Source organism: Oncorhynchus keta, chromosome 23 (genome assembly GCF_023373465.1).
Source record: "Oncorhynchus keta strain PuntledgeMale-10-30-2019 chromosome 23, Oket_V2, whole genome shotgun sequence".
Taxonomy (NCBI): Eukaryota; Metazoa; Chordata; class Actinopteri; order Salmoniformes; family Salmonidae; genus Oncorhynchus; species Oncorhynchus keta.
In genome coordinates, this window is record NC_068443.1 from 40,242,814 (window position 1) to 40,269,057 (window position 26,244).

The 26,244-nt window shown below is 43.4% G+C and overlaps 2 protein-coding genes across 2 annotated transcripts in view; both read right to left on the reverse strand.

Annotated features, from left to right (window-relative positions):
* LOC127911058 (uncharacterized) overlaps positions 1-26,244 on the reverse strand; it is a 441,684-nt gene that overhangs the window by 236,099 nt on the left and 179,341 nt on the right. The gene's annotated exons all lie outside the window — the stretch shown is intronic.
* Positions 52-26,225, reverse strand: LOC118402316 (tyrosine-protein kinase JAK1-like). Its single transcript, XM_035800423.2, has 25 exons — positions 25,935-26,225; positions 25,343-25,547; positions 22,693-22,816; positions 22,373-22,523; positions 22,098-22,261; positions 21,746-21,950; positions 21,422-21,568; positions 21,112-21,294; positions 20,495-20,652; positions 19,419-19,533; positions 18,924-19,113; positions 18,334-18,437; positions 17,955-18,110; positions 17,357-17,444; positions 16,790-16,917; positions 15,577-15,712; positions 15,358-15,509; positions 14,944-15,094; positions 14,724-14,818; positions 14,047-14,239; positions 13,076-13,200; positions 12,583-12,755; positions 12,152-12,269; positions 11,641-11,751; positions 52-4,536 (listed from the first exon to the last, which is right to left on the reverse strand). The coding sequence occupies exons 2-25, from the start codon at positions 25,542-25,544 to the stop codon at positions 4,411-4,413; spliced, it is 3,495 nt and encodes a 1,164-aa protein (XP_035656316.1). The 5' UTR covers positions 25,545-25,547; positions 25,935-26,225; the 3' UTR covers positions 52-4,410.

Genomic DNA, 26,244 nt, shown 5'->3' on the forward strand with positions numbered 1-26,244 from the left:
CAAACTATCATTCATAATTGATGTAAAAAGAAATAGACTTCGTCTACAATGTGAAGTGAAGAGAAAATTACTGAGAAGCTCGGTTTATTAGTGGTGGACGTGGAGAGTTAAGACAATCAGAAATCAGACATTGCCAAATGAGCACTTTCCTACATTTGTACACAGGAGACCAGGTAAATGACTGAAATTAAAACTTGCATTGACAGAAATTCAAGTAACCAAATTACGGATGAATTAAGATTAAACAATGAATGTGCATGAATTGCCGGTAGAGAGTTGAGTACATTTTGGAGAGCTGAGTGCATGCATTCTGGAGAGATAAATGCCACACACCCCTCCCCTTCTTGTTGCAACATTTTAAATTACACTCAAGAAACATTATCTTCACACATATTTTAGATGCTTTTCACTGACAGCCGCAACTCAATCAACTGGACATATTGCAACATGTGCTGCCCAAATTGTGGGCTTGCCAAATAGGCCTACCATGCTTGTGATTTGAAACAATCCACAGCCATTTTTTAAAAGAAGCTAATGATCCTCTGTGGTTACGTTATGCTCTCTGGTGAAGTATTTTGAATGTTTTTATTTAGACAGGAGGAATTATATAATTTGGGCAAAACACCAATTTACTTTAGGGGAAGCCAGCATCCTAACAGAGCACTGTCCACATGCCAACTTTCATTTCCAATTCTCAACAGGCTGAAACCAGAGCTCTGTATATAATGACGAGATGCTCATGTCTCTGCCCTATCAATGGAAGTTGTGAAAGTATACAAAACCTTTTTTTGATATACTCAGAGGACCATTATTAGCATGTTTTAACCACTCCTATATAAATGGTAGATTATCAGGTCTGATCTCATTGATCTCGTGAAACAGGACCCAAGTGGTGTATATATAAAGATCCAGTTCATTAAAAAAATTGGAGACCTCTTACACTTCAGTGATGTGATGCAAAAATCATAGCGCATAGAATTAAAAAAGTATTGTCAGATATTATTCATCCTAATCAGACAGGTTTTTTACATGGACAATACATTGGAGATAATATAAGACAAGTACTGGAAACAATAGAACACTATGAAATATCGGGGACACCAGGCCTGGTTTTCATAGCTGAATTTGAAAAGGCTTTTGATAAAGTATGACTGGAGTTTATATATAAATGCCTAGAATATTTCAATTTTGGGGAATCTCTTATAAAATGGGTTAAAGTTATGTACAGCAACCCTAGGTGTAAAATAGTAAATAATGGCTACATCTCAGAAAGTTGTAAACTATATCTGGAGAAGTAAAACAAGGTTGTCCACTATCGGCATATCGATGTATTATTGCCATCGAAATGTTAGCTATTAAAATGAGGTCAGACAATAATATTAAGGGATTAGAAATAAACAACCAAGTTGGCTCTTTTACAATGGGGGTCAATGGGAAAGAATGTTTGTTTCCCTCAATTTGTTGGCCGTGGTCGAGGGGAATTCCTTATGACGTGATTATCGATTCAGAGTTTTGGCAGGATGATGCAATAGTAAAAAAGTAATTCCAAACACATAAACCAGGAAAATGTATACAAAACACAGCGGAATATGAAGTGGATAATCCCATGTGGGACGATGAGCCTAAAATTAAGAAAATCGGCCCAAAATTGTAGGAGATATTCTCGCAGATTAGAACCCTTAGCGTATTATAAAATAATATTAAAAGGGCATGCCTTAAAGATGCAGGCCAGGCTTAAATCAGATCAGCGGTAACCCGCATTAGCCAACAAATGCATTGCTTTTCATTGCTTTAGTTTAGGTGCTATCGGAGGTATAACTGCGTTAAGAGGTGTCAAATCCACAAGGGTCCCCTGCGTTACCTATCGCCATTGGACACACCTAGTCTTTTCATGAGTAGAAATCCCATGCAGCAGTTTGAACACTGGAATGTGTGAAATAATCTACTCAATTGGGCTCACAGATTTGACAGTTCTAACACAGTTAACTGATTAGCCTAGTTAAATAAAGGTTAAATCAATTATGGGGTGAAAGCTATTGAAGTTTAAAGGTTACTACAAGCTTTACTCTGTTGATCTATGTGTACACATGTGGGTGGAGTGGGATTTCTGGAGTAGCGGACAACTTTATTAACATGATATCCTCACCGGTTCCACTCCCATTGACTAGGGGGCAATAGCAAAGTTTTAATATTTTAGTCTTTCCATTTTGTGAAGTCAAGGAACTATTGCCTTCCCTTGCTAGTAGTAGCTAGGTGGCAGCATGGCTAGCTGGCTTTAGCCTGGCTAAAACATTTCAAGCTAGCTTGCCTTTTTACCTTCCCACATCTCCATGTGAAATAATCAGATTTATAATTGAAAAAATATGCCCTGGCAAATATTTATATACGTGCCGGTGTAACCTAAAACATTATCCCAGTTTGATATGCTGCTTGTGTATTCATTCCCATATCAGCTAAAAATAGAACATCATGTTTTGGTAATAGAGAAAAATACACATGGCTAGCTAGTTGACTACAGCAGGTTCTACCATTTCGCAATAGCCTGAATCAATAGTTACTACTTCTAAACTAAAATGCCTTTTGGGGTGGATTCTTGTCGTGTGGTTTACTGTTTGAACAGTCACTGAGAATATATTTCAATGCAAAATGGGCTACTTTGATGATGAATAGCCTCTGTAGCCTACAGATTAGATCAAGGAACCAAGCGACAAACACTACCCCCACAGCTGCGGAAGGAATGATACAGTGTCTCTCAATGTTCAGGTAGTAAATAGCATGTTGACTGCCGGAGCGTATTATAAGGAGCAGCCCCTTTTTTGCAACACTCCGAATCTTGTGCCTGTGTAGAGCTTGTAGTAAGATTTACACCCAATAATGTATATATATATACACACTAGAAGACTGACAGGGGGCACTCCCCCACCATTGCAAAAAATAGCTTGGAAGCTATAGAATAAATTTGTTGCCACGTTTATTCTATTACAGACAAGTTGATACATACTTTTTAAGTATATTATCTGAGCTCAAAATACAAATGTTGATGTCCCTGATACAACAAGAAAGGTACTTAAATACATGCAATTACTTGAAATACTATAGAATTCCTATGGAGGACTGCTTCTTCTGGGGAGTGCCAATATACCCAACCGGTGGCTTCAAAGCCTCTAATTGGCCAATGCATAGCATCAGCAATCCAGGGTTTATATACATCATTGGTTACACTTCTGACACCGGCTAAAAAAAAGTTGTCTGTTTGTCAGCTAATGCAAATTACCGCCTCAATGTCTTTCATCCTTACAAAATGAACTAACTCAGTTATCCAAAAGTGTCCTATTTAACTTACAATGTGTATCAATAGCTTGTAAAAAGAAAGAAACAAATACTGTACTAAAGAACATTGTGAATGACAGCAGCATGCATTTGAAGGTCAGAATACGTTTGAGTTACTGTATATGTACAGTATGTGGAAAAGTATATAAATCAAGCCCACATCTGGGCAATTTGTTTCTGTATTGTAAAGAAATGTAGCTTTTGTCCTTCTGTGCTTTCTGTGTGTCTTTCTGTCTGTCAGTGATGGTTAACGTCTTTCTGTGTGTTGGTCTGTCTGTGCATGTGTATGTTGATCGGTTTTCTGTGCTAGATTACGTCTATTTGTATGTCTGTATTAGTCAATGTCAGTCTGTCTGTCAGTCCATCTGTGCTAACACGCGTCTGTCTTTTCTGTTAACTGACATTAGACTGTCTGTCAGCCTGTCTGCCTTTTCATCCATCCATCCGTCTATTTGGACAGATGCGTTTGTTAAATGGCATACACACTGTGTGTTCAAAACATTAAAAACAGCTGCTCTTTCCACGACAGACTGACCAGGTGAATCCAGGTGAAAGCTATGATCCCTTCCTGTTGTCACTTGTTAAATCCCCTTCAAACAGTGTAGATGAAGGGAAGGAGAAAGGTTAAATAATGATTTTTAAGCCTTGAGACATGGATTGGGTATTTGTGCATGGATTGGGTATTTGTGCCATTCGGAGGATGATGTACAAGAAATGTAAGTGCCTTTGAACGGTGTATGGTAGTAGGTGCCAGGCCCACCGGTTTGTGTCAAGAACTGCAATGCTGGGTTTTTCAAGCAGAACCTGTTTTCCGGGTGTATCAAGAATGATCCACCACCCAAAGGACATCCACACAACTTGACACAACTTTGGGAAGCATTGGAGTCAACATAGGCCAGCATCCCTGTGGAACACTTTCGACACCTTGCAGGGTCCATGCCCCGACGAATTGATGCTGTTCTGAGGGCAAAAAGGGGTGGGGGGAGAAACTCAATAGTAGGAAGGTGTTCCTAATGTTTTGGTATACTCAGTGTATATTATATTATTGTATATTTCCATCTATGTGTGAGCTCTAGCAGTTCAGACAGCCAGTCCATCTCCTCTGAGTCTCTCGTCCAGCAGCGTCTCCAGCTCTGTGATCAGGCCTTTGAACTGGATCCTGTTCGCCGGGTCAAACTCCCAACACCTCCTCATCAGAGAGTACACCTGTGCACACACACACCCACACACACACACAAAAGAAAGGGAGAGAGATATGTATGAGTATGTCGCACGTAACTCAGTAGAGGCATTTGAAAAAAAAATCTCTCCATCAAAATGCCTTTTTGTGTTACAGAAATGCCTTCGGGAACATGTGAACTTTCATGTGCCTTAATAACGAACTTGTATGCCATCTGTAAATAAGAATATAATTGTTAAATTACAAGCCTAGTTGGTTTAGCCACGGAAAAGTACAGGAACCTTCACGCTAGCCATGATTGGCTGAGATAATGGATGGGCTGGACATGCCGAGAGATGGGTTCAGATTGGTCTGCCATGTGGCATGCTTCTGTCTATAACATGAGCTGCTCAGTAAGTAGATACTCCTTGCTACTGAAGCTTTTTTGAAAGATATGTTAGCCATGTAAAACTGCAAAAGCGTTGCTACTGCTCTCAACAACATTGCTGCCCTGAATTTAGCAGGCACTATCGACAATGAGTCGGGAAAAGTTGTGATGGACTACTATCTACACACAGCTAACAATGAACCTAGTTGGTTAGCTTTAGCTACTTACAGATTCATACTACTGCATTTTATGCGTGGTGGCTAGCTATGGCAATCTGTTTGTATTGCTAGTATTGTATGTATTGTACAAATTTCCAGCTTATTTCTCTCAAATGTTTTGCACAAATTTGTTTACATCCTTGTTAGTGAGCATTTCTCCTTTGCCAAGATAATCCATCCACCTGACAGGTGTGGCATATCAAGAAGCTGATTAAGCAGCATGATCATTACACCAGTGGCGTAGCCAGACTTTTTTTTTGTTTTTTGGATAGGCCTAGAAAAGTTTGGATAAGCATTTTTTCTACATTTATTTTGTGCACCATATATTATTTCTTAATACAATCATTTTATACTGGTGCATAGTTATTGGCGCAACTTCGTTACATATACAAATAGTTACCTATCCCAGCATATTAAAATAAGATGGTAACATTAGACCAGTTACCAACAACATAAAAACTCAATCTTCAGGCGCACTTTAATATCGATGGGAAAACAAGCCTATATTTGATGTTACAATTTATACCACGGCGGGCAGTAGTACTATAAAAAGGTTCCTTACCTTTAGTAGATGCATCATAAGGCCTGACCTACATCACAAGGCGCAGACGGCGAGGCTTTGAGTTGAATATGGTGATGATTTCATCATAATCCAATGTATCTGTCAGTTCACACTCAAAAGACAGCAAACTGAAGTGGTTCAGCCGGGCGCTTGTCATTGATGTGCGAAGACGATTGTTTTATCCTAGTTGTTGTTGAGAAAAGTCTCTCCACACTGCATGATGTCATTGGAAGTGTGACAATGATCTTTAACAGTTTATATTATGTAAAATATCATCAGGGCAGCTGTCAAGTACACTCATTATGGATGAAAAGTCACTCTTTCCCATGTTAATTTTGCAACTCAACTGCTGAATAAAAACAGTGAATTCAGCATCCTCAATTGATATTGCATAATGATCGCATGAGGTCTTCAGCTGCTCTTTAAAGGCCGCAGGTTTGGGATTCTTTGGAAAAGGAGGCTTCCGCTTGCATGATCCCATATGGGTCTTCTTGAAATCTTGAGTTGAACTCAGTTGTCTGTCTAGAATATTGTTCCAAAGTTGCCTCGGCTCACTGTCACTCTTGATGCTGGATGTTTTCCTTAATGAAGATGTGACTACACTGTCTGCCAATTTTACAGGCAGTTTTCGCTGCCGTGATGCGCTCACATCCCAATGACTAATATCATGCTTAATCATCATCTCTTCAGTTAGCTTGAGAACTTTATCAAAGTCTCCCCTGAGTTATCTCTGAACATAGAAAAGCTGCTTTTGAGGATTTCAATTAAACCAATACAGTCCGTCACAGATAATGTAGAGCTTTGTAATCCCTAGCAAAATCACTAGCAAAATCACTAGCAAAATCACTAGTGTCGAATAATTTACTAAACGTGACTAACAGGAATAAAAACTAATTTGGTTTGTCAACAAGCCTCTGAAAAATCTGCAAGAACCTCTAAAATGACATCTAGCAGTAACAGCACTTTACTCACAGACCCTGATTTTGAACTCCACCATACATCCGTGGGTCTTTCTAGCTCGATACACGGTCTATCGGGATGCAACTCTTTCTATACTTCTATGAATCGATCATGTCTGTGGGATCCACTCATAAATGTGTGTAGCTGATTTACTGTGTCAAAAAAAGTATGGACATGTCCCGACACTTTTGCTGCGGTGCACAGAATCAAATTCAAACGGTGGGAGTTGCAATGCACATACACCGCTTGCTTAAATGTTTGATTTAGTAGGACATGTATCCCTCCTCTGTTCCCTGACATGACTGAAGCGCCATTGAAACAAAAACACACACAGAGTGGGATCCAACACCAGGGGTTGCAGCACTTCAAGTATTTTCAGAGAAATTCTTTGTGCAGACAAATCCACGCAAACTGGTCATACCACCTTGAAGAGAAGCATCGTGATTTGCCATTTATCATACTTGAAGGGAACTTTGGTTGACAGGCTGGTTCTTCAACGGCAGACAAATCTGTCGGTGGACCTACTGCAGGTTCACCACCGCCTGCAGCATCAAGAACGATAGGAGACAGTGGGGTAGGCAAGCATGCCTTGCTCAACATGGCATTGGCGGTTGTGATGGAGATTGCGGTTGTTTCTATCCTGGCGCCACCTTTTAATGTCTCATTCTGGAAGCTATCGGTAGATTGATCCAAATTATTTTCTGGCACACACTCTGTCACAATCGTCTAATGAATTAACAGACCAAGGCGCAGCGTACGTAGAGTTCCACATGTTTAATCAGATGAACCTCACAAAAACAATAAACAGCAATTGAAAATTGTGAAGTCATGGAGTGCTCACCGGCAACTACACACAAACAAGATCCCACAAAACACAGTGGGGAAATGGCTGCCTAAATATGATCCCCAATCAGAGACAACGATAAACAGCTGCCTCTGATTGGGAACCATACCAAGCCAAAATATAAAGAAACAACCTAGATAGCAACACGCCCCTAGTCACACCCCGACCTAACCAAAATAGAGAATAAAAAGGCTCTCTATGGTCAGGGCGTGACAGTACCCCCCCCCCAAAGGTGCGGACTCCGGCCCCAAAACCTGAAACCAACTGGGGGGGGGGGTGTGTGTGTGACTAGTGTCTGTGGCGGCTCCGGTCCGGATCTTTGCCCCCACCCAGACCACGGGTTCGGCCATGGAGCCAGGTAGAATTCTGTGCCCGGACTGGGCATCGGCACAGAGGAGGGCCCCCGCGCCATGGAGCTCGGTTGGACGCCGTTCCTGGACTGGGCATCAGTGCAGAGGAGGGCTCCGGCCTTGGAGCGGGACTGGACGCCGTGCCTGGACATCGGCGCAGAGGAAGGCTCCTGCCATGGAGTGGGACTGGACGCCGTGCTCGGACTGGACATTGTCGCAGAAGAAGACTCCTGCCATGGGGCGGGACTGGACGCATTGCCTGGACTGGGCACGGGCGCATTGGAGGGCTCCGGACTGTGGACCGTCGCCAGAGGCTCCGGACTGGGGACCGTCGCCGGAGGCTCCGGACTGGGGACCGTCGCCGGAGGCTCTGGACTGTGAACAGTCACCGGACTGGGGAGGCGCACTGGAGGCATGATGCGCGGGGCCGGCCCAGGTTGCACCGGACTGGTGACACGCACTTCAGGGCGAGTGCGAGGTGCAGGCACAGAACGTACCAGACTGTAGAGGCGTACTGGAGGTCTGGTGCGTAGAGCCGGAACAAATTGGCCCGGACAGATGACATACTCCTCACGGCGAGTGCGGGGAGCAAGCACAGAACGTATTGGGCTGTGGAGGCGCACTGGAGACCTGGTGCGTAGAACCGGCACAAAGTACCGGAACAATAACACACTTCGCACGGCGAGTGCAGGGAGCTGGCGCAGGACGTACCTGGCTGTGGAGGCGCACTGGAGACCTGGTGCGTAGGGCTGGCAAATATTGTACCGGAATGGAGACACACACCTCAGGGCGAGTGCGTGGAGGAGACCCAGGACGAACCGGACTGGGGAGGCACACTTGAGGCCAGATGCGTGAAACTGGTGCAGATGACACCGGACTGGTGTCACGCTCCTCAGCACGCCAGCTCTGCAGCACTCTCATCGCCACCACCTCTCTCCGGAATCTTTCGTCGAGTTCCTCCTTTGACTCCCTGACGGTCTCTGGCTCATTCCTCGACTCCGCCGACCACCTCGTGTGCCCCTTCCAAAAAAGATGTGGGCTGTTCTTTGGGCTTTCCTTGTGGCCGCGAACCCTGTTGTCATTGCTGTCCTCCCTTCTCTCCTTGTGTCTGCTTCCACGGCAGGCTTTTGTGTCCTGCCAAGATTTCCTCCCAAGTCCAGGATATTTTCTCCTCCCAAGCCCAGGATGCCATCTCCTCCTGGGCACGCTGCTTGGTCCTGGTGTGGTGGGATCTTCTGTCACGATCGTCTAATGAATTAACGGACTAAATGCTTTTACACCTGCATTGTTTGCTGTTTGGGGTTTTAGGCTGGGTTTCTGTACAGCACTTTGAGATATCAGCTGATGTACGAAGGGCTATATAAATAAATTTGATTTGATTTGACTAAGGCGCAGCGTACGTAGAGTTCCACATATTTAATCAGATGAAACTCACAAAAACAATAAACAGCAAACGAAAAAGTGAAGTCATGGAGTGCTCACAGGCAACTACACACAAACAAGATCCCATAAAACACAGTGGGGAAATGGCTGCCTAAATATGATCCCCAATCAAAGACGACGATAAACAGCTGCCTCTGATTGGGAACCATACCAGGCCAACATTGAAAGAAACAACCTAGATAGGAACACCCCCCACTAGTCACACCCCAACCTAACCAAAATAGAGAATAAAAAGGCTCTCTATGGTCAGGGCGTGACACAATCCTTTTCCTCCAGATGTCTTTTTTTGAAAAACATTTGGTTTGCCATAAAACTACTAGAACTACTAAATGACCTGAGCTGGTGAGTCAATTCGAGTAAGCTAACGTGGCAGAGTTTGCTAGCTCTACAAGGTTTAGCCACGTGACATTGCCAGGTTGTTCAGGTAAACCACCGTATACATTTTTTTATTTTTTATGTAACTAATGGTCAGAAGCCAACTTGATTGTCGCGGACTATTTTTGTTACATTATATTACAATTACCCATAAAAATCTCTTTTAACAATGTAATAAAATAAATACAAATAAAAATGCATATTGAATAATTTATGGAACTTGAGATCAAACTGGGTAGGCCACAGCCACGGTGCGATACATAGCAGCGCCTCGTATCGGCCGGGCTAGAGTGGGCATCGAGCCAGGGGCCATAAAGCCGGCTAAGCGCATCTGGTCTCCAGTGCGTCTCCTCGGGCCGTGGTACATGGCACCAGCCTTACGCATGGTGTCCCCGGTTCACCAGCACAGCCCAGTGCGGGCTATTCCACCTCGCCGCACTGGCCTGGCTACGGGGAGCATTCAACCAGGTAAGGTTGGGCAGGCTCGGTGCTCGAGAGCTCCAGTGCTCGTTCACGGTCCGGTCTATCCGGTGCCACCTCCAAGCACCAGCCCCCCTGGTGGCAGCCCCCCGCACTAGGCTGTCTCTCTGTCTCCTTCCTACAGGTGCTCCCGCCTGTCCTGAGCCGCCAGAGTCGCCCGCCTGTCCTGAGCCGCCAGAGTCGCCCGCCTGTCCTGAGCCGCCAGAGTCGCCCGCCTGTCCTGAGCCGCCAGAGTCGCCCGCCTGTCCTGAGCCGCCAGAGTCGCCCGCCTGTCCTGAGCCGCCAGAGTCGCCCGCCTGTCCTGAGCCGCCCGCCTGTCCTGAGCCGCCCGCCTGTCCTGAGCCGCCCGCCTGTCCTGAGCCGCCCGCCTGTCCTCGCCCGCCTGAGCCGCCCGCCTGTCCTGAGCCGCCCGCCTGTCCTGAGCCGCCCGCCTGTCCTGAGCCGCCCGCCTGTCCTGAGCCGCCCTCAAAGCGAGTATAGAAGGCAATTTAGCTCATTTGGTAGGCTTGCGTCACTGGTCAGCTCATGGCTGGGTTTCCCTTTGTAATCGTTAATAGTTTGCAAGTCCTGCCACATCCGATGAGCATCAGAGCCGGTGTAGTAGGACGCAATCTTAGTCCTTTATTGAGGCTTTGCCTGTTTGATGGTTGGTCGGAGGGCATAGCAGGATTACTTCTAAGCGTCCAGATTAGTGTCCCGCTCCTTGAAAGCGGCAGCTCTTGTCTTTAGCTCAGTGCGGATGTTGTCTGTAATCCATGGCTTCTGATTGGGATGTGTATGTATGGTCACTGTGGGGACGACACGTACATATCCCAACCAGAAGCCATTCATTTAGTCTTTCCCTTTAAATCGCCATAGAAACGACCCCTCTCAATGCAGATTGATCGTGGTCATAGGCAATGAAAGTGAAGGATCTGGAGGTAAAATGATGACAGTATCACGTTGATTTTGATTGGTCCAACCAGTAGAAGCACCTCTAAATAGTAAAGTTTCTATTTAAATCAACAGTCAAGTATAAGTATATTAAGGTTATAATATTGTAGAGAACAATCTAATGATTCATTCTAGATAATGTGTAATGACAGGGCAAATAAAACTAAGTTTTGACATTCATTTCATAGCACCCTCTTGAATTGCCCCATTTTTCTCTGCATTCTACAGCAGTGAGTGAATGCTGTAAACATTGACTTTGATAGCCCAGCACCTGCTCGGAACCATCGGATGTGCAGGATGTTCTATTCCCACTCATTCCTATTGAGGATAGTTTAAGTATAGAATAACACTACTGAATGTGTATTTAGAAAGGGTACTATTATCCTTAGTTTGGAGCGAAGTTGCCCTTAGACGCTGATCTTAGGTCTATTTAGCATTTTCCCCACTAATGGTTAAGCTTAGGATTGGGGGATCGGAAGCTGATCCTAAACCTGTACTGCGGGAAAACCTCATCCAGGAGCTTTAGCTTTCAGATGAAAGAGAAGGAAAGACTACAGCCTTGGTGAACAGATGAAACCACTTCCCGGAGTTCTCTTACCGTGTCTGGGCAGCGAGGTGGACATGGCAGCCTCTTGCCGTCTATCAGAAATTCCACCAATCGGGTGAGAGTCATCTTACCCTCGCTTGGACAAAGCAACTTCGAAAATACCTGTGAACAACCATGTCACATGATCAAAACCAAAACAGATGGCCGTACCTACACCCAAGTCTTTTCTCTCAAAGTTTACACTCATGCACTTCTTCCCATGCATTTAAAATGATTGGATTGGTGCAAGCTTGGGGAAGGAGTTTCCTCCATATTTCTTACTCTAGTCATTTTCTTTAAAATCCATGAAGTGCACATTTAGGGAGAAAGGTCAGAGTATTGAATTGCAGAATAATTTGATCCCATAACAGACTAGGGCTAGCTTGATGAACGAAGACATCAGATACAGTAAATGTTAAAATGTCTGACTCCTAGTGTTTTGTCAAATCAATAAAGTTTAACAAATTTGTATGAAACTATTTTCATTCTGAAGTGAGGTAGACACAGAGAGAAAGTTCTTTACCGGCTCAGGACTGCTGCTTGACTCGCAGTAGGTCATCAGCTCATAGAGGGTCACTCCGAAAGACCACACGTCAGACGCAGGGTAGAACTTAGAGCCCACCAGGCACTCAGGAGCATACCTACAAGGCAACACATACTGTAGCAAAATGTTTTTTTTTTAAACCTGGAGATAAGCATTTCTTATTGTTCAAGTTGAGGTAGTCCCTCCCTTTTTTCAGTTTGATTTCTTCCGTTTGGTATCTACTTATCAATACAATGAGCCCCAACCTGTCAAGATCATTAGAGGTTTTAATCTGATCCATCACAAATAGCAACGATAGACTGGCTTCCAGGCTTTTAAATGGCATGTGACCTTATCTCTTTGTTTTGGGAGTGAACCATCAAGTTAAGTTTCGGGACCTGGCCTTGTCATTCTATTTCTATGTTATTCACCAGAACACAGGGCTTTCGGTGTCCTCTTTGACAGTGTAGTAACTCTTGTCCTCCTTCATGCTCTTGGTCAGGCCAAAGTCTGCGATCTTCACTGTGCTCTCGTTCTCCACCAGAACGTTCCTGGCCGCCAAATCCCGGTGGATGAACCGCTGGGATCCCAAGTAATCCATTCCCTGAGAGACACACACACATTTTCACTTGTTTTTATAGTTTGTATACTTTTATAGCTTTTTAGCTGGCAGTCTTGTGGTTTCTAGGAGTAGTTGAAACATTCCAACACAACTTTCCCATATAGTACTAGCCACAGTTACCGACGATGTTCATTTCTTTGGAAGTAGCAGAAAGTTTATATAAACAAGGACTGCAATGCTTTAGAATGTCCAACTCTCTCCATAATCAGAAACCGCAGTACATACATAAATACCTATAGGGGCTAGTTAAAACAATGAAATTCCATTTTGGGGGTTATTAATAAAGATCCATACTACAATACCTGGCAGATCTGGAGGGCGTAGTTGAGAAGTCTCTTGAGGTCAGTCTGGTGTTTTCTTTTGGGAAGGTAGTCCTTCAGGCTCCCCGCTGGCAGGTACTCCATAATCAGCTTAGTGGTCCTCCCACCTAGACAAAGAAACACGATGTTCACACAAGTGTGTGTGTGTGTGTGTGTGTGTGTGTGTGTGTGTGTGTGTGTGTGTGTGTGTGTGTTGTATATTTACATACAGTATACATTTAGGTGTGTATGTAGGAGTGCATGCATTGTGTTGGGGAATAATCAGAATTGGTTGGTAACATAGGTAAGATGTTTTACATTCATCATATGTTTGTAAGTTACTTCTCATGAAGAATGTTATTTTTGTATAATACTGTGGCAGGGTTGCAGTATCTGTTCTATGTCAAGACTAAGTTGAATGGGACGCAGAGAGGGGAGAGGTCAAGGTGTCATCATGTGTAAACATATATTTTGCTCCACTGTGTCTGTGTGCCAGTCACTCTCCTCTACGTGAGCTTGTCCAGGATTGGTTGTATTTAGAATTGGTTGTATCTAAATGACAATTTGATATATATCATAAGGTGGGGGTAATGTCTTGGTACCATTTTGTACCAAGGACGAAATAAGAGCTTTGTTTAGGAGACCAAACTGAACGATAATTTATAGCCAACTCTGTCTGGCTAGGGGATACTCCTGTCTGAAGTAAAGTCTTCTCTTTGTGGAAGTTCCTAAGACCTGTGGTTTGTCATGTCGTCTAGGGGGGGTGGATCTTTGCTATTAAAGGATCTCAGTTGCAATGTAGAGGGGGCTCTCAGAGAATTCATTGATAGACACTGAATTGATCTGAGAGTCACAGGGTTGTGATAGAGCTCATAATTAAAGATGGACTTTGATAACTAACTCTGACTTGTGTTGTGGTTTGCGCTTATGATTTGGTAAATAGAGGAAATTTCCACGACATTTGCCCTCCTCACCCTCCTCGCTACACACTCCTTTGTATTTGACAATGTTGTGGTGGTACAGTTCTCTCATGGTATCTATCTCTCTTCTCAGGTGGCAGGGCAGCTGGCCTTTGCTGTTTGGCTTCAGAGACTTGACCGCCACCAGCTCCCCTCGGCCGTCCCCATGGGGGTCATACTGACACAGCTCCACCTTACCAAAGTGACCCTGCACAGTAGACACACAACACAAGAGCAATTCTAGAGCACATATTAACCCAAACAAGTACAGTTCATATGCATACCACACACACAATTACATACCTCAATCGTCACATTACATGGGTATTACTAGGACGCAAAAAATTAAGCGGTCACCTTGCCACTCATATTTTGGGTTCTGATGGGGTAAGACAATAAAACTAAGCTCAAGGAAGCATTGGGGTGGTTAGAGTGTTGGGTTTCTGGATCGAATCCCAGAGCTGACAAGGTGTTATTTCGTTCTGCCCCTAAACAAGGCAGTTAACCCACTGTTCCCCGGTAGGCAACTGACTTGCCTAGTTAAATTAAATATAAGATATATTCTTCACGAATCAATGGCTATAATTTTAAAAAGTAAAAAAAAAAATGTACGTACCAATCACAGATTGCCCCTTTAAAATGGGGACAAGCACCACAAAAGTAAACTATACATGTATTAAGAGAGTCCCTACCTCTCCCAGGTTATCAATTTTCCTGAGGAACCTCGTATCAAACACAGTGGGGTCCACTTCCTGGATGGGCATCCTACCAGGTGGCAGGACTGGGTCTGGGGGAAGGGCCACACAGAGATAACCCTAGGTATTACCCTATGTAAACACAGGTGCACATACACATGCAGGTGATAATAACAACAAGAACAACAGAGACAGATAAAAAGGTTTGTCCTCTTACTCTGCTCGGCCACCCCGGTGAGGTCCCTGACAATGGCCCTGAAGAAGGGCCTCCTCTTGGGGTCGTAGTTCATGCACTTGGTGATGAGCTCAGCCAGCTGAGGGCAGTCTGGGGTCACCAGGGAACACTGGGCTGAGTAAAACATCTCCTTCTTCTCACAGAGAGAAAGAGAGGAGATGGATCAGAACCAAGACTGTTCCAATACTGATTCCAATACCTTGCTTCTAAGTGATATGCTAGGTGTATTCACTGAAATAACTCAAGACCTCCCCTCTGAAATAGATATCTCTCCTAGGTAAATGAAGGACACATTATTTTTTAAAGAATAGTTAGGCTATGTCGCAGGAGACTGGGGGTGGTTGTGAGTGAGAGATTGTGTTGCTCACTGTCTTATCAGGGGAAGTGTGGGTGTACCTCTATGAGTTTCTTGTCCTTGAGAGGAGCAACTCCCTCATGGCAGATCTCCCACAGTGTGGTGCCAAATCCCCACTTATCCACCGCAACACTCAGGGCCTGGCTGTTCCTCACACACTCTGGGGCGATCCATGGGATCCTCTCCACACACTCTGTAATACAACACAGCCTTGTCAGCTGGGGGGCAGACAGACAGAGACGCACACACCACACACACACCTTGTATGTTGAGTGTGGAGATGGAGACCCCAGGGCTACTCAGTTTGATGAAGGGCCCAGTCTCTCCCTCTAGGCCATCCCGCTCCACTAGGACGTTCTTAGCACACACATAGCCATGGACCAGCTTCTTATCCTCCTGTAGGGGACAGGAACACAGGGAAGAGTCAGGTCTAGAGCCAGATAGATCTATGCAAGTTTGACAAACTACTACTACTGTATTGTCCAGGTTGGCACCAAGTTCCAAGACCATTACATTCTACATTAGATTATAGAATGCAATGTTATTATAATGGCACATTTCTATGCCCGATTCATACTATGGGGTCAACCTGAATCATACTGGACCGGCTCTGGTATTTTCTGTTCACATTGTCCTTTCTACCACGGTTCCAGTAACTGTAACTATGGGGAATGCATAACCAGGCCTCCATTTTGGATTTTCTTTTTTGCATAGACCACCAGCCTTCTTTTTTGTTCTTCTTGTGCCTTCACTGTGTTTTCGCAGGTGACCAGCCTTCACTGAGATTTTGCTGGTGACCAGCTTTCATTGTGTTTTCGACACTGGTAAAGTCACATGCTGGCTTGCAAAGTGATGTTGAATTCCTATCCAGTCAGAGTGGGGATGTCCAACAATTTTAACTTGTATTCACCCACAATGGCATTCAGAATGACTGCCAGTGTTAGAACAATGAATAACTGAGACAACCTAAACTGGAACAACCATTTCAATAACGGGGTCAACAAGTCAACTAACAGATTGGATTAGTTTAGAAAAATGGCCGTTATTTATCTTTGTGTAGCATAAGATTAATTCATCAATTAATTTATCAACCAATGAACATGCAAAAACACAGATATTGAAACAAACAATTAAAACAATCGCAATAGAGCAATCTGGGAAATACGATAATGATGGGTGTGCTTTTGCAGACCAGATTGACCAGCATAGAACAGCTTGGTCACCAGCATCACCAGCATAAGCTGGTCATCAGCATACCAGCATGAGTTGGTCACCAGAATCACCTGCTTGACCAGCTATTCAGCCAGCCTAACCAGCGAGACCATGCTGGTCAGACCAGCTTGACCAGCATGGACAGGCTTGACATTTATGCTGGTCTATGCTGTTTTTTCCCCCCATCAGGGCAGCCCAGTACAGCTCGGTTTGGCCCTGTAGTGTCAAATCGCAACTGTGTCTCGTCTCATCACATCTCACCAGGTAGCTGAGGGCGCCGGTCAGTTGTTTGGCCACCTGGTACTTCCAGGAGGCGCTGAGTTCAAGACGATGTCCCCGCATGAACACATCCAGAGGACCCAGCGTCACATGCTCCTCCACAATGATATCTGAACAGCGACATACACAAACACAGTTAGAGGTTCAAAGAAAGTCTAGCCTATTTCAGATAGAAAAGTATGAGTAGGTTGCAACTTAATACAAATGTAAAAAAATATAATTTTGCTGTCAGAGACATTTCCCACAATATACGGTATATGCAGACAATCTATGTCCCAACCTTCAGTGATGCAAACTAATCAGCAGTATCGGGTATCAACTTCCACAACAACTAAGAGCGTGAAGCGGAGTGTAAACTTCTCCCTAGTTGTTGTCGTGCCGATATCATGTTGTCGGAGTGTGAAGGGTACACATGAACATGCACAGATATGCGAGTACATAGGTTTGCATGGCGCTCATCTGCATTAACTTGGGTTCTTCCTGCGGCTTGTGGCATATCGCAGAGTCTCAGTTTAAGATTCAAAATAAGAGGAAGGAAGGATGACTTACTGTCATGGTTGCGAACACAGACACCGTGCAGCAGAGTGATGTGTTGATGGGACACCTGACGCATCATACTGACCGTTTCAAAGAAAGTCTAACGGAAAGAGCTCAGTGTCAAAGGTCAGAGTCAAAAGGAGAAGTCACAAGGTCAGACATGGGTGGTGGAGGGAGGAGCGGTGTGTGTGTGGGGCAGCCCTTTCCTGCAGTCAAATGACCTACTAGCCTCATGGGTAGAATGTTATGAATATTTTTCATAATTAATAAACATTATATATATTTTTTTAAGCCCAAAATCCTGTTTCTATGTCAAACGGTTTTGTTATATTTCAGTCTTCTGTGATGTATATAAAAGTGTAATATTGGGACGTAAACTCAAAATGTAGTACATTTCAACTCTATACCTGACATGGTAGAGGCGTCTTCTTATTTTCTAAGCCCATAACCACGAGTGTGATGTGTATACTTTGAAACAAAAGTAGATTTGTTTAAGACTACCAAGAAACACTCCCTGATTTAGCCCACTGCAATAAAAGGTTCATGTGTATGCCAATAACATTAATTTACAAAGCCAATTTTTGTTTATACAGTATGTGTGTGTTCTCACCATAGAGATGTCTTTGTGTTGGGACCCTAGCACTTTCAGGACCACTTTCACCTCGTGGTAGGTTTGGGAACCCCACACATCCTTCTCTTCCTCACTCTTTATCTTAAATTTGCCAGCATAGATGTTAGTTCTGGTGCCACAGCCCAAGTGCTCCTCCTATATAGACATATGAGAGACACAAGACACGGACAGAATAGCATTATTTGAAGATCGAAGGAAATTAAATTTAAAAAGTAGTATTGTCAGTGTAGGGCATCCTGTGCACACAAACATACTGTAAACACATAGTAAAGGCTAACATGCAAACACACAAGCACATTCAAATCCACACAAGCAGACAGACACACACAACCACATATACAAGCGCACACACACACACCTGCACTATATCCTCGTTGAGGATCTTGTGGAAGATGACATGACGCTGTACGGGGTACATCGGCTCTGCATCTCTCTTTGTCACGAGTAGCAGGTTAGACATTTCTGAAACAAACAAAAAAAAGCTGAAATGGGAAACAATATAGACACACACACCAATCTTCTTCCTCTGACGTGAGAACAGGCGACAGAGCTGCCGAATTCAGGAAAACCACTGTTACTGAGCAACATTTCCTGTTTGATAGTGGTATAAAGAGAATAACACATCCAGGTCTGGTGTATTTTATGGCATAAGGTGCCAAATCTCTGGGCAGGACCATGGTCAGGGATTAGGTACCGTGGTGATACACTTTAGAAAAAAGGGTTCCAAAGGGGTTCTTCAGCTGTACTCAAACTTTTTTGATTCCAGATAGAACCCTTTTTTTGGTTACAGGTAGAAAACCCTTTTGGGATCCATGTAGAACCCTCTGTGGAATGAGAATTGTTCATGGAACCAAAAAGCGTTCTTGTTTGGGGACATCTCTTTTAGGTTCTAGATAGCACCTTTTTTTCTAAGTTTGTGTAGTATTGGGGCAAGGTATCATACCATACCTCTGGGCTGCGGAGGGCAGGCCTTGCGGAGCTGGAAGAAGACTCCGTCTGTGCTAAGTCTCTGGCCAATCAGCTGTTCCATCAGCTCCCTGAGAGAGGGCTGCCTCAGGGCTGTACCACTCAGGCCGTAGCCTTCCGGCCCCACCTCGATCTTAAAGCTACGGTACGGATGGCTATCGGTCTGGTCCACCTACAGCAGGAGAGCCAAGAAGAGGAGAACAAGTATAGAGAGTAATCGAGCCAATTTATTTAACAGACCATTTTAATATATATATAATAATAATAATATATTTTACAGCAACAAATTGTCACAATTCAGTTCAGTCAAATAATGGTGACGAACAAGATAGTCACTAACATGATAGCGCCGCCAGGTTTTTAAAAGTGAGAAAGCCTCACAAAAATGTTCAAATGTATCATTGTCTGAAAATGAGAGTGGCTGTATACATGTCTAAATGACTGTGGGTGAGGCAGATGGTGGAAGTGGTACTGTACTTCATTGCATTTGACAGTCAGGATGATGTGGTCATAGTCGATGCAGCTCCAGCGCAGCACATACATGCCCTCCTCCCTGCCCTCCTGACGCAGCTTGTGGGAGGTGTAGTCCATGCTGGAGGGGGAGGGGCCAAATTACATCATGGGAAAAGGGGTGGATCAACTCAGTTCTACACTAGTATAGCAGTATTACTGTATCACTAGCTAGGTTTCCAACCAATTGGCAACAGATTTTCATCCGAATATTCTAAAATATGCGCATTTTCCAACCAGTGGTGGTTTTCCACCAAACGGACCTGTTGCGAATAACAATCAGTGCACAGAAATCAGTGAAGTAGTGCACAGAAAATGTTTACTACTTTACTAACCCTTTTTCACTTACGTTTTCCTGGACTGAATAAAAATTGAACGTTTTTTTTCTTCATTTTCCACTCGACCAATAGTGGTCACAAAAATTGTTCTGTTAAATAGTAAATGTGCCTACTCTGGTCTTGGCATGTGTGCTTTAACCAACAGATCACAGATACAGTGCAGATAGTCTGTACAGATAGTCTACATGATGAGATAATTATGGATAAGAGCGAGAATATTTTGTATTTGTTAAATGTCAGACAAGCATCGATCATCATGTCACCAGAATAAGACCCTCAATATTGATTGGAAGGAAAGGTGCATCAAGCTCATCACTGTGCACTTTCACCACCCTGTGAAGTTCATCATAATTTATTTAATCTGTAGCTGAATAAATTGCATGGTTTCCCCAGTTATAGTGAGAGAACCACACACCATATCATCGCGTGACTCAAGTTCACTTCGATATGATCCTACCATGTCAAACAAACAAACGATCTGTCAGAAATTATAAAATTGACCGAAACTTCCTATTTCCAACACGGCTGTCGTGATTTTTTAAAATCTATATGATGTGACCTTACTCGCATAAAAACTGTGGATGGAAATGTGATTACTGACCAAGATATCTGTATAATCTGACAAATTGACAGTTTAACAAAAATGTTGTATTTTATGAATATTTACATTTTCTCTAACCAATGAATGGGAATATTTAAGCTCACCTGATTGGACCATGACAGCCTTCCTGCAGGTTCTGTACCACAGAGGGAGGGGCCACATCTGTACACAGGAAGTGATGTGCATCCACTGTCAGACGGAAGTATCCATCAACGAGGGTGGCAAAAGACAATGCCTCTGCATGGAAACCCAGGCTCAGTTCCTGTGGTGGAGATAGAGCGACAACTAATGACAATGCATGGACAGTGCATGTCCAATATGAAAGAGAAAATGGGTAATAGAGTATACACTGACGGAGTCTCATTCAAGATTGCTCACTCAGATATTCAGCATGATTGAATGTTTAAGTTTCTTCTGAAGCTTAAACCTGCAATATGTAACTTTTTGGGAGACCCCATCAAATTCAATGATTCCTGTTCTTAAATTTCATTTTTGACTCTTTTGCTTTCGGTTTTGTACACCAGCTTCAAACAGCTGAAAATACAATATCTTTCGTTTATTGAACATATATATTCACATTGGTTTAGATGGTACAATGATTCTCTACACTATACATTGCTTGTTTTGTCACATTAACTGAAATTAGGCAAACTATTACAATTTTAGCAACAAGGATATGGCCATTTCTGCATATTGCACCTTTAAACCAATTAAACTTTACCATCTTTTTGTTGTCCTGCTTGTGGACAGTGACTGTGGAGCCCTTGATGTTGATGTGTGTAATCTCATAGAAATCAGAGAAGGTTTTCCAGTCATTCGAAAAGTCTTGAGCTGGTTTGTTCTTCCAGTTGATGTCGGTTTTGTACTTTTTTGATTTTTTCCTCTCTTTGGCAGTCCATGCATTCTGAGAAATAGATGAACATTAAATGTTTTTATCTCTTAGTGAACAACATATCAGATGACATTTAGATAATAATGATACAATGTAAGCCATAATTTACACATTCTAAACTACAAAATACTATACTCACATTCTGTTGCTTCCTCCGCCACTTGATCCCTGTATTTCCAGACACAAGGACTTGGTACTGGGTGGGCTGACCCTGGTTACAGGAAGTGGGTGTTCCTTCGATCTCCCCTTCGCTGTCAGTAACACGTAGCACTTCAGGCTTGTACATCTTGGAATGAGACAGGATACCATTATGTTAGCTACACATACAGTACTTTACACAGAATTTTAGAGTACCACCTGGTTCCGTCTTTGGCCCAGTGCCATTCTTTCTTTAATTAATAGCGTGTCTGCAAGCATGGTTACGCAGTGCATTATGGGTACTGTAATACATCTAGCTACACACCTCACAGCCGAACCCACAGGTCAAAGTCTCCAGCGTAGCCAAGTATTTGATCTTGATGTCATGGATGTTGACTTTGTTGCTCTTCACTGTCTTATTGTTGAACTCGTTAAGGAAGTGCTGAAACACCCGGGAGATGCGGAGTCGTGTCAGGAAGTTCCGCTGCTTGATGATTTGGTTCATGCTCTCTGGGATGTATTTCTTATAGCTGGGTGGGATGGAAAGAGATTTGGTTGAGTCGGGGGTGTATGTGTGTGTTTGTGTGCGTGAGTGTGTATAAGAAAGATGGTAAACCGACAGCAAGACAGTAACACCAGCTTAATTTTGAACCTCTTTGTGAGTGACGATTAGTTACCTGATCTGTCCTGCTAAATATGGGTTGACGATGTTCTTCTCCAAGGCATTGTGTGTGATAGACAACACTGCCACCCCCAGGCATTCATTCTCAATACAGTGAGCCTCCTCTTCATTCTGAGGGTTACGCACTGCGGCCCACCCCTTCAGGAAGTCATGCTGACCCTGGGAAAAGCCAATGCACAAACACATGAATCAGGATATATGATTGAGTATGCTCGAATTCTACATTTGAGGATACAACTGTTCTAAAGTTTTTTTTGTGCAAAATTATACCTGGGCGAACAGATACTTCAGTGAGGCAGCCTCAAGGAGTGCCGTACCCCCTGATTCGGTCTTCGGCCCATTGCCGTTCTTTCTCTTGAGGGCATGTCTGCAAACACGTGGCACATTGTCATTCGCACCATGCCAGTTGGTGAAGTAGAACCTGGATAAAGAGACGAGGGTATTTCAATGTCAGTATGACGTTTTTGTAGGAAAGTTATTTTTATCTCAAGTTTGCAGATCAAAGTGCTGCTGCAATCAAAAATTGTTACCTCTGCTTCTTTCCTTCAATATTTGTGACAAACTGAGGAGCAACATATCCTTAGGCTTACCTCATGCGATAGTGGAGCTTTAAGCAGGTGCTCTCCTCGATTTTGAAGGTGTGATTGGGAGGGTACCAGATGTTCATGCCCTCGTCATACAAGGCAAACAGATTGAAGCAAAGAGGTGAAATGCCTAAAAAGATAGAGATATGATTTCCCTCAACAAAGAACCAGCAAGTTGCTACCTTTTATATTCATTATCCATAACACACATTCAGATGAGCAACTCAGGAGGGGGAAAATAAGACTTGGAGTTTGAGTCTGAGTGAGAGATCTTAGTAATACTTTTGGTCTAAGAGAGTTTACAGTGTGAGAGGGGTTTGTGAGTGAGAGAGAGCAAGAGACAGAGAGGGCGAAATAGAGAGAAAAATACACTGCTCAAAAAAATAAAGGGAACACTTAAACAACACAATGTAACGCCAAGCTTCTACACCTGCATTGCTTGCTGTTTGGGGTTTTAGGCTGAGTTTCTGTACAGCACTTTGAGATATCAGCTGATGTACGAAGGGCTATATAAATACATTTGATTTGAAGTCAATCACACTTCTGTGAAATCAAACTGTCCACTTAGGAAGCAACACTGATTGACAATAAATTTCACATTCTGTTGTGCAAATGGAATAGATAATAGGTGGAAATGATAGGCAATTAGCAAGACACCCCCAATAAAGGAGTGGTTCTGCAGGTGGGGACCACAGACCACTTCTCAGAGGTAGCCTGACTGCCATTAGGTACCGAGATGAGATCCTCACACCCCTTGTGAGACCATATGCTGGTGCGGTTGGCCCTGGGTTCCTCCTAATGCAAGACAATGCTAGACCTCATGTGGCTGGAGTGTGTCAGCAGTTCCTGTAAGAGGAAGGCATTGATGCTATGGACTGGCCCGCCCGTTCCCCAGACCTGAATCCAATTGAGCACATCTGGGACATCATGTCTCACTCCATCCACCAACGCCACGTTGCACCACGGACTGTCCAGGTGTTGGCGGATGCTTTAGTCCAGGTCTGGGAGGAGATCCCTCAGGAGACCATTCACCTCATCAGGAGCATGCCCAGACATTGTAGGGAGGTCATACAGGCATGTGGAGGCCACACACATTACTGAGCCTCATTTTGACTTGTTTTAAGGACATTACATCGAAAGTTGGATCAGCCTGTAGTGTGGTTTTCCACTTTAATTTTGAGTGTGACTCCAAATCCAGACCTCCATGGGTTGATAAATTTGTTTCCCATTGATCATTTTTGTGTGATTTTGTTGTCAGCACATTCAACTATGTAAAGAAAAAAGTATTTAATAAGAATATTTCATACATTCAGATCTAGGATGTGTTATTTTAGTGTTCCCTTTATTTTTTTGAGCAGTATAGAAAGAGTGAACAAAGAGGGGGGACATAAACTATGATTATGTTACTGTATTAATGTCCATATATTATACTTCTGTATATTTCCAGCCCGTCCTTGGACACAGGGCTATCTAACCTCCAAACGAGCTTCAATGCCATACAACACTCCTTCCGTGGCCTCCAACTGCTCTTAAACGCTAGTAAAACCAAATGCATGCTTTTCAACCGTTCGCTGCTTGCACCCGCACGCCCGACTAGCATCACCACCCTGGATGGTTCCAACCTTGAATATGTGGACATCTATAAGTACCTAGGTGTCTGGCTAGACTGTAAACTCTCCTTCCAGACTCATATCAAACATCTCCAATCGAAAATCAAATCTAGAGTCGGCTTTCTATTCCGCAACAACGCCTCCTTCACTCACGCCGCCAAACTTACCCTAGTAAAACTGACTATCCTACCAATCCTCGACTTCGGCGATGTCATCTACAAAATAGCTTCCCACTCAGCAAACTGGATGCAGTTTATCACAGTGCCATCCGTTTTGTCACTAAAGAACCTTATACCACCCACCACTGCGACCTGTATGCTCTAGTCGGCTGGCCCTCGCTACATATTCGTCGCCAGACCCACTGGCTCCAGGTCATCTACAAGTCCATGCTAGGTAAAGCTCCGCCTTATCTCAGTTCACTGGTCACGATGGCAACACCCACCCGTAGCACGCGCTGCAGCAGGTGTATCTCACTGATCATCCCTAAAGCCAACACCTCATTTGGCCACCTTTCGTTCCAGTTCTCTGCTGCCTGTGACTGGAATGAATTGCAAAAATCGCTGAAGTTGGAGACTTTTATCTCCCTCACCAACTTCAAACATCTGCTATCTGAGCAGCTAACCGATCGCTGCAGCTGTACATAGTCTATCGGTAAATAGCCCACCCATTTTTACCTACCTCATCCCCACACTGTTTTTATTTATTTACTTTTCTGCTCTTTTGCACACCTATATCTCTACCTGTACTTGACCATCTGATCATTTATCACTCCAGTGTTAATCTGCAAAATTGTAATTATTCACCTACCTCCTCATGCCTTTTGCACACAATGTATATAGACTTTTTTTTCTACTGTGTTATTGACTTGTTAATTGTATACTCCATGTGTAACTCTTGTGTTGTCTGTTCACACTGCTATGCTTTATCTTGGCCAGGCCGCAGTTGCAAATGAGAACTTGTTCTCAACTAGCCTACCTGGTTAAATAAAGGTGAAATAAAAATAAATATATATATATTTTTTGTATGTAACACTGACTCAGACTCACCACACTTCTTGGCTGCCTCTCTGCACAGCTCCTCAGCAGTGTAACAACCCCGGAGAAACTCCAGCTGGTGAGAGTCTCGCAGGTAGAAGTGGACCTCGAGGCCCTGTGGTAATACAGGGATTGGCGTGAACTTGCCCTTCCTCGTCCTCTGCATCTTTACCAACAGCTGCCTGCCCATGCCCATTGCCTTGTTTCGAGGCATTCACTAAAGAAGATCATATTAAATGTTAAGAGGATGAAAATATAGCCATAGTAGGCTACTATATGGCTTTAATAAGTGCATAATATGTAATAGTGACTTTGATGTAATTTTAGCTCATATATTTAAAACCCGATTAATCCAAAATCATAGGCTACCTGAAAGTAAAGGTGAAAAAGTACAAAATCATACAAAATCTTTGACAAAAAAATGACAAAAAAATGTATATTGTTCATATTCAAATCCACGTGTATCTTCAAAAACCACAATGTTAAACTCGGAGTATGTGAATTAAGGGAAATCTGAATATAAACATCTTACTTACAGTATTACAGTACTTACAGTAGACCAGTGACAATAACCTATGATGAAACGCCCCATAATGAAACTCACCTATGTCTATTACTTTATGCCGTCCACAAATGTCTGAAAAAAATAACTTTCTCTTCCAGAACGGCCCAATATCAGTGTAGGCTACTTATATTATCCTATTATGATGATGTTTTTGAGCATGTATCATCGATACGGGTTTTAAATCCTGTGCAATGAAGAAGTTGCTAAATCTCCGGCGGTGAGTCTTCCAAGCAAGCGTCTTGTCAATTCCCGTAAACGCTGTCGCGAATCCACGCCCATGTAGTCGTCTATTGGTTATTTGGTAAATCAATAAAGTGGAAACAACAGTATGTTTTTACGTTCTGGAACG